Source organism: Tarenaya hassleriana, unplaced genomic scaffold (genome assembly GCF_000463585.1).
Source record: "Tarenaya hassleriana unplaced genomic scaffold, ASM46358v1 Cleome5, whole genome shotgun sequence".
Taxonomy (NCBI): Eukaryota; Viridiplantae; Streptophyta; class Magnoliopsida; order Brassicales; family Cleomaceae; genus Tarenaya; species Tarenaya hassleriana.
Genome location: NW_010967707.1, coordinates 526,282 through 539,041, shown reverse-complemented (window position 1 = coordinate 539,041; position 12,760 = coordinate 526,282). Strand labels below are relative to the sequence as shown.

Sequence of the window (12,760 nt, the reverse complement as noted above, 5' to 3'; positions counted from 1 at the left end):
CCCACGTCCACGGCTACGGCTCCGACTGCGGCTATGGCTCCTGGAATAGGACCTACCACGGCCAGGGCTCCTAGAGGAATCCCTCCTCGAATCATATTCTCTGACCTACATTCATATAGAACAATAAGTGAAGTGCAATGAAAAGATTACTGTTCACAGACTACTAGACTTTGGCATACCCGGACATATCCACGGGAAAACGCGTTACGGAACTCTGAGTCGTCAAGTTTTTTTATCTGTAGATGAAGAACGAAACTCGTTAGGAGCCAACAAATTAAAAACCGCCATTCACACAATTAAACCCAGGACAGGACAAGGAGAATATCTCACCGCATACTTCATGTCCTCATAGCTGGTATAATCTACAATTCCAGTTGTACCTGCAAAACAGGTTACCAAAAAGTTAGATGCTTTAAACATCTAACTTTCATTTCGACTGAGCAAAACATGGCAAGAAAATGAAACATTCTAAGGACATGGACACTAACCTCTACCGTCACGGAAAACTTGAGAGAAACAGACATCACCTCCTTTACGCATGTGATCCTATGGTGAATTACTTGATGTCAAGATTCAGTAATCTTCAAACATACTTGAAGGAAACATAGAGCTTATCCACCACTCCATACTCACCTTGAGGTCTTGCCATGAAGCAGAAGAAGGCAAACCTGAAACTATAACTGCTTCGTGGAAAAATTTTCAAGTTAGAGTTGAATCCTAAAACCTTGGCCAGAAGAATCCCAAAAAGATACACATACCGCGATACTCAGATCTCTTAGATGGCCCACGTCCACCACGACCACCACTGTAACTACTACGAGTTTCCATAGCTGAACGCCGCCCACCATGAGCTAGTTCGACCTACAATAAAGGAAAAGGCCAGTACAGTGCATCAAATATTCTTCCACATCTGCCAGAAGAACACGTACAGTTGTGTGTAAAAGACTGAAATTTCAAGATGAAGTTGATGAACTAACCCGCAACCGATGTCCATCAAAATCATAGCCATCACGACCATGGATTGCATCTTCAGCATCTCGGGCATCTTCAAACTAAAGAAGATAGTTTCTTGAGTGAGAACACATATAATAAGCATTTACAATTATTGGCAGCAGTGACTCAGAACTAGTGCAATTCCTAAACATGGGCACAAAGTGTCAGGATTAAAGAAAGGAATGACATGAAAGAACCCAAAACCGAAGTCAAGATTTCTGAAACATGCGACTGCGAGGATGAAGTCATGTGATTGAACAAGTGAATTCACCTCAACGAATGCATAGCCAGGAGGCCTAGGTGGGATCTTCAGATCAATCTGAACAACAGGTCCATACTACAACAAAAGAATAAAAACAAGTACCATTATAACTTCAATCGAACAATCACGATCCTAAAGTAGGAAAAAGATCCATATTCAATCAATCCAATTTCTTGGGCATAGCATAATTTTCAACACCAAGGATAAGACAAGCTCAACCACATAGCATTGCCTTCATATTTCACAACACAACATTCAAGGAAAACGCGAAGAGAGAGACTTTGCTTCTAAAACGCAAATTACAAAGTCGGAAACATCAAGTTCTCTCATCTCTTTTTAACAAAAGAAATTTGTAAAAAAAACGCATATACCTTGCTGAACAAATCTTCAACCTCTCTCTCACGGATATCACCCGGAAGGTTTCCGACATACACAGTTCTACTCGAGCGACTGCTCATTCTTCCTGATCAAATCAAAACACAACCCAAAACGTCAAAATCCAAGCTATTGCGTATCCCGACAACAATTCATCCGACCCATAACCAGAATGAAAAAAAAAATGCATGTAAGAACGGAGAAAGCGAAACAGAGAGGGAAATATAAGACCATAAAACTGTAAAAAGGTGAAATTTCGTACAGCGTAGAGAAGATCTGATAGAACAGGAGAAGTGGGAGAGGACGAAGTATCACCTGTTTTTGGATTTGAGATCCGCTCGGTGAGGTTGCTCCGAAAGTTGGGAACTAGGGTTTTCGAAATGGCTAATGGTTGGTTAATGATGGTATGATATCACGTGCCTCGCGTGGTCTCTCTTTTCCACTTGTTTCTTTTTTCTTTGGAAAAAAAAAACTAACAAAATCCAAAAGTATGTCAAAATAAAATCTTGAATTTATGTGAAAGAAAAACCCTTCATTAAGCTTGAATTTTATATAAATACCTTTCGCTTTTTACGTACAAATATAATATTCGTAGTGAGAAATGTTTTGCTTAAATTTGCAGATTATCCAAACCCAGCTCAAATCAACTCTTAATCCGCTTTTGGCTGGCCCGAGATTTTCCGCGAATGAAAGTCTCGATCTTCCCCGATCGAGTTGGGAGGAAGATTTTGCTCTTCATCCTGTTTTTTTTCCGTAATTGATCTGGAAAGTTCTCAGCTTTATGTCCCAGAAACATCCGGAATCGTCGTCGCGGAACTCCATTGAATCCTGCACCTTGCAACTCCTCTCATGGCGTCCATATCAAGGAGCCGCTCCCAAAACCCTAGACCCGTCTGAGCCATCGAAACCCTTCAGCTCCACCAATGGGTTTCACTCCACTCCCAAGCGACCTTGCCTCCCCGACCGCTCCACCTCCTTCTCCATCGAAGCCATCAGTCGCCTCTCTCTCGCTGATGCCGAGATCTTCGGCGGCGGCGGCGGAGGGAAGGCTCCGGCATCGAATTACAATAAGGGAAGTCTCCGATTGGTGGCTAGGAAGCGGCGGCGTCGCGGGTCGAGATCGGTTTCCGGTCGGAGCAGCGACTGGAGCGGGACCCTGAGGTGCTGCTCTGTCGGAGCTCACGGGACTTGCTCGGATTATCCGTTCGCCGTCGCTACGGATTCGAGCGGCGAGCTGTTCGGCGACGCGAGCTGGGCCTCTGACGTAAGCGAGGTGCGAAACTCGCGGCGGGAGCGGGATTCCGGCGGTGGCGGGAGCGGGGAGAAGGACGGCGGAGGATTCGGGATCGGGATCGAGCCGATGGGCAGCGAATCCGGGTACGGGAGCGAACCAGGGTACCGAGGGGATGCTGAGATCGGGTATGGAGACGAGTTCGACGAGGAAGAAGAAGATGCTAAGCTGATGTTCTGGGGAGGTAAATTCTGGAACTTTCTGGATCCTTCCATTGCAGCTCTTAGTTGTAGATTGAGTGTAGTTCTTGAAATGGTAGCTGTGGAGATGAGATTAATCTATCGTACTTGTGATCTGCTCTACTTTGTGTCTGAATCCCAAGTTACTGACTGCATTCTGATCCATTGTCGTCACCCCAAACCCAAAGAGAGACACTTTGGTGATGCTTGTCTGCGTTGTAGCTTTCTTTCGTGAAAGATAACGTCAAGGAGATGGATGTTTAAAAACTGATACGGTTTCTGTGTTTAGCGCGCAGCCATGGTATTGAGAGATCTGTTTCGGTGTTGTGATACAGATTCGAGAATGGAGGTGGTGGTCGAGGAGAAGGAATTCTCGGACATAAAAGCTCACTACAACAGGTGCCGCAAGAAGAAGCATGACTACAAATCTCTAGATTCCATGAGATAACACCATGCCTTCGATCCATTCACTTTCTCTTGATTCTTGATCACTGTAAAAGGCGAAAGCTTTTACAAATACAGGATTAACACACTTCTTCACAACCATTGCTATCTTGAAAAACCAAAGTTGTTTGCTTTCTTCTTTTTTTTTGTGTGTATGGAGTCCAAGTGATATGTAAACTAACCAGATACGCTGTGTTACTGAGAAAACTAAAACTAAATACGCTGTCTGTTGCAAATACACGTGTTCATACAGGTTATCTCTATTGGGCCTGGTTTGTTATTTGGGCCTACCATTAATACGCTCAGGTTTTTAAGCGGCCCATTGGGCCTAATCTGGTCATTTTGAAACCCCAAGTGCGGAAACCCTATCTGCCCCCCCCCTCTCCATCCCTCTAGCCCTCATATATTCTTAAGATCGCCGCAGAGGAAGTGGAAGAGTCGATCCTCCGTTCGATTTTGTCGACTTTGCGAGGTTTTTTTTTCCGGCCAAGGAGTTGGGGCGACGATGGCTCGAGGAGCGGCGGCGACGGCAGCGGGAGGGAAGAAGAAGGGATCGACTTTCCTGATCGACTGCACAAAACCAGTGGATGATAAGATCATGGACATCGCCTCCCTTGAGAAGTTCCTTCAGGAGCGGATCAAAGTTGGCGGCAAGCCCGGTGCTCTTGGCGATGCCGTCACTATTACTCGCGACAAGAGCAAAATCACTGTCACCGCCACTTCCGACTTCTCCAAACGGTATCTCTCTCTCTCTCTCTCTGTGCGTGTATGTGTTTGTATATCTGGTAGATGTTGAAACAGGAGTGTTTTGCTGGTATATCCTTGATCTTATGTTACCTTGGATGAGGATTTAGTACTGGGGACTTAGATTCGAATGAGGAGTGTTTTGCTGAGAATTTTAGGGTTCTTGAAGCTCAGGTGCTATGTTCATTCGCGTGGGCTATGTGTCGTGATTTTGTTGGCTATCGTTTATGCTGATTATGTATTGCAGAAGATAAAGCTGTCATTTCTCATTTGCAATGAATGCCCATGTAACTTGTGAGCAAAGATATATTGTTGCTGCTGATTTTGCTGTTAATGTAAAGCAGACGCCGTATCATTGGACAAAACTTCATCTGGCCTAGACATTGAACCCTAGATCCCCTGATGTGGTGTTGCCCATCTAAACATGAGAGATTATCAATTTGCTATTTAGGAACTTGAGATTGGTTGTGCAATAATAAACCCTATTGGGTCAGGGTGGCAACTTCTCTATTGGCTCATATCACTGCCATCAACCTTAAAATGAATGTCTTTGAGCATCTGCGTTCTTCTGTTTCTAATTCTGTTTGCTGTCTGAAGCACACATTCCATGATATTGAATCTGGATTTTGAAAGGAAATGTCTGGTGTGATCGTTGATTGTAGGTACCTCAAGTACTTGACGAAGAAGTATCTGAAGAAGCACAACGTGCGTGACTGGCTGAGGGTGATTGCCTCCAACAAAGACAGAAATGTCTATGAGCTACGATACTTCAACATCGCAGAGAACGAGGGAGAGGAGGAAGACTAAGCTTCTTCTTATTGCTCTACCTCCTTTTGTGGGTTTCTTTTTGTTCTCTGCTTGCTGCCTCCGTTGCTATCTTAGTTCTGATTATTACTGTGAAACCTTCATTTCATGTAACTTGAAGTTTTTGGTTGTTCGAAATACTCCAATGGGATCCAGAGAAATCGTTGTTTTGGTTTGTATCAGACTGTTCATGGCATTAAATTCAAAGGGTTTATGATATTATGGATTTGCATGTTCTTAAACGACAGTTTAGTTTGATTCTTGACCTAGCAAAACAACATTTGTACTCTTGGTCTTTTTCTTTTGTGCCAAAACTTGTACGGAATGAAGGCTGATTTAAACCTCTGGCACGCAGACACAGTGATGAATAATGGGCTTTTATTATGGGCTTCTGATATGGGCTAATAATACAAGGCCTTGGAATCAACCTCAGAAATTCAAAGCCCATAAAAGACTTTAAAGAAATAAAGTAGAGAAATTTGTTCTCACGCGCCTGTTGTTGGACATGGTGACAGAGTCGGCAAAAGCCACGCGCTCTAAGTGCGCGTGGGAAAATGTATGATTGAAATGGGCCTGAACGTTAGGGGGTAGTTGAACTCCATTTCGAGCCCAACCGGCCCACTATTATTTTAGTTTATAAATAAATATTCTTTCTTTTACAGGTTAAAAAAAGTCAAAAATCTGTTCATCTGAATCTACAGTAATGGCTGATCGAACTTTGAGGAGATGATGGAAACTTCACCTGTTCATATACACTTTCCGGCGAACGCTCTCCTACGCCGGCGGAGTCCTGCAAGCTCCGGCCTTTTCGTAAAGAGGAAACTACGATTGAGAGCTGAGCGAATCGGCGACGAGAACGACCCCTTTCTCCAATCAGCCATAGATTCAGCATCTCTTCGTGTACAAGAAACCCACCGAGCAGGCAATGTCTCTTCATCACTTGCGTAGTCGTGTCTTAATGTCTCATTTTCTCTCAGGCATCTCGTCGAACAGTTTCCGAGCGAGCTTTGCTTCAACTTCTAGGAGCTCGATTGGTTAATCAAGTGCTAATTTTGATGGTTCCCCAGCGAGTAATCTTCAAACATCTTACGAGAAGTTATCTACTTGCAGAGCCTCTGTTCATCGATCCATATGCCGATTGCTTTCTGCAACCTAATGAGAGGCGGAAGAATGTGAATGAACGCGAGCGACATTACTGCCTTGCAACGAAGTTCATCGATGATAAGTTGTTAGATATTGCTAATGGCATTGATGGACTGAAGCAAGTATGTTTCGAGTCTTAGCAGCATTGGTTGATTTTTCATTCTTTTTTCTCTACATGGGATTCTGTGGTGTAGCTCTGGCGATATGTTGCAGGTTGTACTACTCACTGATGGGATGGACACTCGGCCCTACAGGCTTAATTGGCCAACTTCGACCATGATTTTTGATATTTCACCGGAAAGGGTGTTTAAATTCTCATCGGAGAAGCTACAAGGTTTGTGCTTTCTTTGTTTTCATGGTGTTTGTTTTATATTTTTTCTGAAGAGAATTTGGCAAGTAGCTGTTGTTCTTGACTGTTCTCAGTAACAGGCATTGAGTTGAGTTGAGGGTAGATTTTGTTTATGCTTTCCCTTCTGTCTGCTTTTGTCTCGGTGGATAATGGTTACATGCCGTGGTAAACGTATAAGATGTTTACTCTATGAGAACACTTAGCATTTTGCGATTTCCATGCCCTATATTTCAAGATTCCCGAGTTCGTGAGGTCGTTTTGTAATGGCGTATTTTATCTCGTTCATTGATCAAGGTGTTGGGGCTAGGATCCCTAGAGGGTGCTTGTTCTCTCATGTGTCCATGGAATCCACAAATATAGAGCAAAGTTTATGCTCGAAAGGGTTCAGTGGAAATCGGCCAAGTATATGGGCAATCCAGGTGATATAGGATTTCAACATCTCCTGGTCTTCTTGCATTGTAAAGGCCTCATCTTTAGTAAAAAAAATTGTCTACTCTTGCAGGGATTACCTCTCTTGACATTGTCAAGCTTTGAAGATATTCTATCGGTCGTTAGTAGCATGGCCATGAACGAATGTTGTTTCTTTGGGGAGCTGCCTTGCTGGTTAGCTCAGACGGAGAACATGGTCAAGGTCATTATCCCTAACACACCCTTGCACCTACCCAGCAAATAGAGAGTCTGAATGTTTGATTGTATGCAGCCGGATGCGACGAAATGGATGGACAAACTTTTCATGAGCAATGGTTTTCGGGTGGATAGAGCTAGCTACGAGGACATTGCGACGAGCTTAGGTAGGGAAATGCCGACAGGAAAGTACGAGAACATATTGTTCGTGGCTCAACAGCTTAGGTTCTCTGATGATCAGGTTGGTTAACTCCTTGTGGTGTATGTTCCAAATTCCAATGAACAAAACAGCTATTGTCCAAAAAAAAGAAACAGAGTATTGACATGTTACAGTACCATGAAACGTGCCCAGATGGAGACATGGAGACGAGAGTTTCAGAGGATCGAGGAAGACGGGGATGAAGAAGGATTCGAAGAGCTGTGAAACACAACCTGCACCATACAACTTTCCTGTGCTAGAGAATTATGTACCATACAACAACCTTTGGATGGATGGGGAAGAAAAACTCAGCAACTAACCTAAGAATGGGTGCAGGTTGAACATGATTCTCTCACTCTCTCTCTCTCTCCCTCTGGATGAATGGGGAAGAAAAACTCAGCAACTAACCTAAGAATGGGTGCAGGTTGAACATGCTTCTCTCACTCTCTCTCTCTCTCTCTCTCCCTCTGGATGAATGGGGAAGAAAAACTCAGCAACTAACCTAAGAATGGGTGCAGGTTGAACATACTTCTCCCTCTCTCTCTCTCTCTCTGTATGATATGGAAGCCATTCATCTCTCATCCAAATCCCATATCGGATGAAAGGAACACAAAAGAAGAAAGAATCCTTTTTCCCAGGGCCATTAAACAACAATGTAACTCATGAACAAAGACATTATGTTGACAGACATTCACTGATTCTCACTTCACATTCCCCCTTCAAACACTTTTCTTTCACTATTCTACTCCAGACAGGCTCCTACATACAATACCTCTGTTCCAAGGACGGTTCTGTACCACACAAGTTCAGATTTTGATTACCCGAACGGTGCTAAGACTGAGAGCGGCTACAAACTAATGATAGACGAAATGGAAATCAGAAATTGCTGTCAAATTATTGGATGGAGACGGAAATTATACAGAAGAACGTCAATGCGCATTCAAGAGTTCAGATTCGGTGCCAAAGATGGCATTTTGACAACAACACAATTACCTTCAAGCAGAAGAAACCAAAGGGCTTCTCCCAGATTCCTCCATTTTCGACCCTTTGCAGTCAAACCCACAGCCGCATTGCGGCGACTCGAAGAAATTGTCGATCCCGAAGTTAGCGGACGTGATCCCGACGGAGAAACCGAGCTCGTCGCCATTCCTGACGACCTCCACGATGTTGAGCCACAGGAACAGGACCTTAACCTTCACACCAGTCAGCTTTGTGAGCTTGTTCGGCGATATGTACCCACTGATTGTGGATTTGTAGTTCAACTGGTAAGAACCTTCGAGAGAGAAGCTGCACGAATCGTTGAAATACGCGTGGAACTTCCCGGTGGATCTATCCAGATCATATCCCACCACTCCCTGAGGAAGGATTCCTACGGGGAAGTTGTAACTCTGGAGGACGGTGTACGCCGATGACCCATCGGCTGCGGATGTCGAAGGAACATGGAAGAAGAAGAGAAAAGATGCGATGAGAATCGGAGTGAGAGACATAGGTCTTTGTCCAAAGGAATCCAGTTCGATTGTCTCCGAGAAAAAGGAGAGATTTTCCCGTTTGGATCTCTTTTTCCGTCACTTTCTCGGGGAAAAAAAGGGAGCTTCCGGGGAAAGACGACTATTCAAGCTTTTAAGAGTTGAAAATATCTTCCAATGAGCCGTGTGGGAACCAAATTGCACATTGGAACGACACCGTTTCGATGACAAATGACACGTGTCGCGAAACTGGACTAGAGAAAATCCAGAATTTATTTATGAGACAAAAGGCCTAAACTTTAATTCAATATACTCAAAAGGCCTAAACTTTCAAAAGGAAAACACAAACCCATCATAATAAATCATCGTCACCTACTTTACAATCAAACGCACGCCCTTCAGGGTCGTGACTCGGCCGGTGGTTTGTGACGCCGGAAATGGTGGGCCGGTAATTGATCCGGTACGACTCGATCTTGAACCGGCAAGTGCCGTTGAAGTTCACCGCGGTTGAACTCGCCGGTTTCAGGGTTCATTCAGGTCATTGTACAACACTCCTTTTGGGGAGGATTCCGACCGGCAAGTTGTACCCAATGACAACCTCGTAGGCCGACAGCTTTTGGTCGGAGAATGCGAGAGAGTAGGAGATGAGGAGTGAGAGGAGGAAAACCGAAGTGGGTTTTGCGTTTGGAGACACGGGTTCTTAGTTAAGCTGTCTGGATGTACATAGACAGTAGGGTAAGTGGTTGGCACAATGGGTGTGAACCTAATGAGCCGAGGTAAGACTTGTCTCACCAGTTCTGTTCGATGTATACGGAGAGCGAACATGACAGATAAACCATAATCCTGGTCTATGCAAGCTGCTCGACAAATGCAGTGAAAAGTTGACAAGAACCGAAAGTTCCATGAACAAAAAACAGAGGAAATATCGTCTGTTCTTGATTCTGGTCAACTTCAGAACAGAAATAAATGGTGCATGGGAAGATGAGAAGAACGTACCATGCCAGATTTCAGGACCAAAGATGGCTGAAACACTTCCAGACTGCTGGGACTGAGATTTCATATATAAAAGGGAATGCTGGCTGGCTACATACAAATACGAAGCTTATGAAGGGGGAGGGGGAGAGCAAATACAATCTGGAGGGAAAAAACCAGTTTTATGTGCCTTTCTTCTGACATATCAATTAAACAGAGCGCAATGAATCACAATTCACAAAGTGAAAGATAAGTAAGGAACAAGAGAGAGGGCCTGCCGCCTACCTACCCTTGTGGCTCGGATATGAATCAGCTGACATCCTTCAGTCTCTTTATCAATGCATCCAGAGATTTCTTCTTGGGATTTTGCCTGCCCCCTCTTGTTCCAAATGTCCCAAATATACTTTCTGATGGGTCCCTGAATTTCTCGGAGACCATCGCCACTTTCCTGTAGTCCAGAGCATTGTAGCTCCTCTCTCTGATCACGGGGTTTAGGAAATTCTCCGGGTGACTACTCAATAACAAATTGATCAGCTGTCTTATCTCTGCAAAAGCTTTCTTCAACTCACTAGCATCCTTATCTGCGAACAGTGGAGTTAGGTTTTCGGAAAAAGACTCCAGCAACTGAATATCAGTGTCAAGTCCCTTGATAGATCCCATGCTGAACCTTTTCACCAAATCCCCGCATAATGTTCCAACAATCTTCTCGGAAATGTGAGAGAGAACATCATGCAAAACCCTTTTTAGTACCTTGGCAGGCAATATCTGCTGTGCAGTGGAAACCAAAGTCTCCAGGTATATCAAAACCTCGTTCACGTACTCGTTCCCACCTACTGGAGCATCATCGGTCACCCAGTTAACATTCTCTATCAGTGCCATGAACCCATCAATCTTCTTTTTAAGCATCCCAGAGAGCGTATCTTCTGCTGCATCTTGCGATTTAGTCAAGGGGAAATGTCTCCTACCTCTCTCCGCCATTCTCAAGGGAACCCCTGAAAGCTGTGCAGCGTGTCGGAAGAAGAAATCGCAAGCTCGCTCCAACACAGCCATGTTTGCTGCGACCTGCATTGCCTGCGAGACTCCATGAACGGATGTGTTTATGAGCTTCAACAGAGCCTCGTCAAGAACCTCACCGAGAAGCCTATCCAAATACTTCTTCACAACATCGTAGAAATCGAGCTGACCACCGTGAGACATGAAACTTACTGAATCCTCAATAAAAGACCTCACAATCCGGCAACAATCTGGCACCGTGGATGAGAACGGAGCGATGTAAGGAAACGCTGGTATTATGTCGGAGGTTTGTAATTGGAAAGAAAGCACATTCATGGAGTATTCATATTCTTTCTTCATCAACATCTGCTCAAACTTATCAGCCGACAGAGCTTCGGTGATCTGTTTGCGGCAATCAGACAGCAACAACTCGTGATACTTGTCCCTGTGTTTGCTTAAGACATCAAGAAGTGCATCAACTGCATAGCCATACCTACGCAAACTCACGCCCAACAAGCTCACGTAATCCTTAATCAGCAAAAGATGATTAGCGGTCTGCATCCTAGAGAACTGATCCTCCAACACAGAACACATCTTAGTAACAGCAGTTTCCCACAAACCCTCCACCTCCAGTTTCGAAATCAAACCTCCTCCAGTCCTCAAAACCCTATCCTCTACAATGAAAAACCCGGCGATTTGCGCGAAAAACGTTTGATGAGACTCGAGAAACGGGGTCATAGAAGAAACCTGGAAATCGGATGTTAGCTGAAGCTTCCGGTTCTCGAAGTAGTATTGCTTGAAGCGATCTTCAAGGCCTAATGTCTGATGAATATGATAAGCTCTGTAGAGTGGAGTCAAATCAAAGCCTAACGAACCGCCGCCATTACCAGCATCGCCGAAAGGGCGAGGCCCAAATTCGTCTTCGTCTTCTTCTTCTTCGTTCAGCGCGTACACGCAATCCCGTAGGCTAAGCCGGGTCTGCTCCTCGGCCTGTCTCTGCTTCATCCTGAGCTCCTCTTCCCGTTGTCGAGCCGACGAAGCTTGACCGATCGCCAACTGACCCATATTTCGGCTTACCACACGGATCTCGACCAACCAATCGCCGAACTCCTTGCTCACCTTCCTTTCCACGTACGATCTGATAGACGGGATCCTCTTCTCCAGCATCCGTCTCAGCGTCGAAGACGGCGTCTTCTCCATGAACTCGCTCTCAATCGAGTCAACGCACTTGAGCGCCATGTAGAAATTACCACTCTGGAGATGCTGATTGGCTCGGGAGCAGAGCTCCATGAGCCGAACACAGTGAGTCACCGATTTGATCGCCAGATCGACGTTCTTCGACACGGTCTGAGCCTCAACAAGCGAATCGAGAGACGACAAGAGCGGCACCGCCACGGATTGGAGCTTGGAGTTGGAATCGGATAGCGCAGATTTGAGCGATTCGACGTCGGAGAGAAGCGACCGGAGATCGTCAACGGCGCTGATAAAGTCCTGGTAGTGAGCTTTGCAGACCTCCTCGATCTCTGATTCCTTGGATCGCGCGAAGTAACGGAGATGGTGGAGAAGTGTCTCCGGCTTTCCCGTGGAGAACGTCTTCCGGACGAACGGCCCCAAATCATCGCCGTTGCATATCGCCGACGATATAAGGAGCTCGTCCAGCTTCTCTGCCGAGTCACCGCCGGCGCCGGCGGACGCGGGTGCCACTTTCCGCCGCCCTTTCGAAGACTGCATTTTTTTTTCCTTTTCGCTTTTTTTTTTCCTCACAACTGGTTTAGGTAACTGTACAGAGATGGTATGGGGAAAAAACAACGAGGATTTGTCCAAACCGATTTGGTATTCGGAGGAATTTGGTTTGACCAAAATGCCACCGAGGAAGAAGCGGAGTGGGCGAAGCAGGACGAGGGTATTAGCGTCTTTCGACA

General features: G+C 45.2%; 6 protein-coding genes across 10 annotated transcripts in view; 3 read left to right on the top strand and 3 right to left on the bottom strand.

Annotated features, from left to right (window-relative positions):
* The window catches only part of LOC104825971 (serine/arginine-rich-splicing factor SR34), a 3,954-nt gene extending 1,897 nt beyond the window's left edge, over positions 1-2,057 (bottom strand). The window contains exons 1-10 of the mRNA XM_010558437.1: positions 1,946-2,057; positions 1,627-1,718; positions 1,265-1,330; positions 978-1,052; positions 759-861; positions 634-680; positions 489-546; positions 331-380; positions 180-236; positions 12-105 (exon numbers count right to left, since the gene is read on the bottom strand). Of these exons, the coding sequence (XP_010556739.1) occupies positions 12-105; positions 180-236; positions 331-380; positions 489-546; positions 634-680; positions 759-861; positions 978-1,052; positions 1,265-1,330; positions 1,627-1,713 (637 nt within the window). The 5' untranslated portion in view covers positions 1,714-1,718; positions 1,946-2,057. The remainder of the gene's footprint in view (positions 1-11; positions 106-179; positions 237-330; positions 381-488; positions 547-633; positions 681-758; positions 862-977; positions 1,053-1,264; positions 1,331-1,626; positions 1,719-1,945) is intronic.
* Positions 2,058-2,172: 115 nt separating this feature from the next.
* Positions 2,173-3,782, top strand: LOC104825970. 3 transcript variants are annotated; one of them, XM_010558434.2, is made up of 2 exons: positions 2,173-3,105; positions 3,397-3,782. In XM_010558434.2, the coding sequence occupies exons 1-2, from the start codon at positions 2,412-2,414 to the stop codon at positions 3,546-3,548; spliced, it is 846 nt and encodes a 281-aa protein (XP_010556736.1). In that variant the 5' UTR covers positions 2,173-2,411; the 3' UTR covers positions 3,549-3,782. The 3 variants fall into 3 exon arrangements, with proteins under 3 accessions (XP_010556736.1, XP_010556738.1, XP_010556737.1); XM_010558436.2 differs by having other exon boundaries at positions 3,390-3,482; XM_010558435.1 differs by having other exon boundaries at positions 2,178-3,105; positions 3,436-3,782.
* A 163-nt stretch (positions 3,783-3,945) lies between these two features.
* Positions 3,946-5,314, top strand: LOC104825969 (60S ribosomal protein L22-2). The gene is made up of 2 exons (XM_010558433.2): positions 3,946-4,282; positions 4,951-5,314. The coding sequence occupies exons 1-2, from the start codon at positions 4,050-4,052 to the stop codon at positions 5,093-5,095; spliced, it is 378 nt and encodes a 125-aa protein (XP_010556735.1). The 5' UTR covers positions 3,946-4,049; the 3' UTR covers positions 5,096-5,314.
* Positions 5,315-5,763: 449 nt separating this feature from the next.
* Positions 5,764-8,111, top strand: LOC104825968 (putative S-adenosyl-L-methionine-dependent methyltransferase MSMEG_1480/MSMEI_1444). Of its 3 annotated transcripts, XR_773677.1 has the most exons (8): positions 5,764-6,014; positions 6,203-6,357; positions 6,449-6,569; positions 6,879-7,003; positions 7,087-7,215; positions 7,285-7,449; positions 7,561-7,743; positions 7,832-8,111. XR_773677.1 is itself a non-coding variant. In XM_010558432.1 (7 exons), exons 1-7 carry the CDS (start codon positions 5,819-5,821, stop codon positions 7,630-7,632), a joined length of 957 nt encoding a protein of 318 aa, XP_010556734.1. In that variant the 5' UTR covers positions 5,764-5,818; the 3' UTR covers positions 7,633-7,935. The 3 variants fall into 3 exon arrangements, 2 of the variants coding, with proteins under 2 accessions (XP_010556734.1, XP_010556733.1); XM_010558432.1 differs by having other exon boundaries at positions 7,087-7,209; positions 7,561-7,935; XM_010558431.1 differs by having other exon boundaries at positions 7,561-7,935.
* Positions 8,112-8,277: 166 nt separating this feature from the next.
* On the bottom strand, positions 8,278-9,023 carry LOC104825967. Its single transcript, XM_010558430.1, has one exon. The coding sequence runs from the start codon at positions 8,892-8,894 to the stop codon at positions 8,403-8,405; it is 492 nt and encodes a 163-aa protein (XP_010556732.1). The 5' UTR covers positions 8,895-9,023; the 3' UTR covers positions 8,278-8,402.
* Positions 9,024-9,747: 724 nt separating this feature from the next.
* On the bottom strand, positions 9,748-12,635 carry LOC104825966 (exocyst complex component SEC15B). The gene has a single exon (XM_010558429.1). It carries the CDS (start codon positions 12,567-12,569, stop codon positions 10,155-10,157), a length of 2,415 nt encoding a protein of 804 aa, XP_010556731.1. The 5' UTR covers positions 12,570-12,635; the 3' UTR covers positions 9,748-10,154.
* Between the last annotated feature and the right edge of the window lie 125 nt (positions 12,636-12,760).

Coding starts and splice junctions, on each gene's coding strand:
- LOC104825969 (XM_010558433.2), top strand. CDS start 4,050: ATGGCTCGAGGAGCGGCGGCGACGGCAGCGGGAGGGAAGAAGAAGGGA. Junction 4,283..4,950: donor ACTTCCGACTTCTCCAAACG/GTATCTCTCTCT, acceptor CGTTGATTGTAG/GTACCTCAAGTACTTGACGA.
- LOC104825967 (XM_010558430.1), bottom strand. CDS start 8,894: ATGTCTCTCACTCCGATTCTCATCGCATCTTTTCTCTTCTTCTTCCAT.
- LOC104825966 (XM_010558429.1), bottom strand. CDS start 12,569: ATGCAGTCTTCGAAAGGGCGGCGGAAAGTGGCACCCGCGTCCGCCGGC.
- LOC104825968 (XM_010558431.1), top strand. CDS start 5,819: ATGATGGAAACTTCACCTGTTCATATACACTTTCCGGCGAACGCTCTC. Junction 6,358..6,448: donor GCATTGATGGACTGAAGCAA/GTATGTTTCGAG, acceptor GATATGTTGCAG/GTTGTACTACTCACTGATGG. Junction 7,004..7,086: donor CAAGTATATGGGCAATCCAG/GTGATATAGGAT, acceptor CTACTCTTGCAG/GGATTACCTCTCTTGACATT.
- LOC104825970 (XM_010558434.2), top strand. CDS start 2,412: ATGTCCCAGAAACATCCGGAATCGTCGTCGCGGAACTCCATTGAATCC. Junction 3,106..3,396: donor TAAGCTGATGTTCTGGGGAG/GTAAATTCTGGA, acceptor TTTAGCGCGCAG/CCATGGTATTGAGAGATCTG.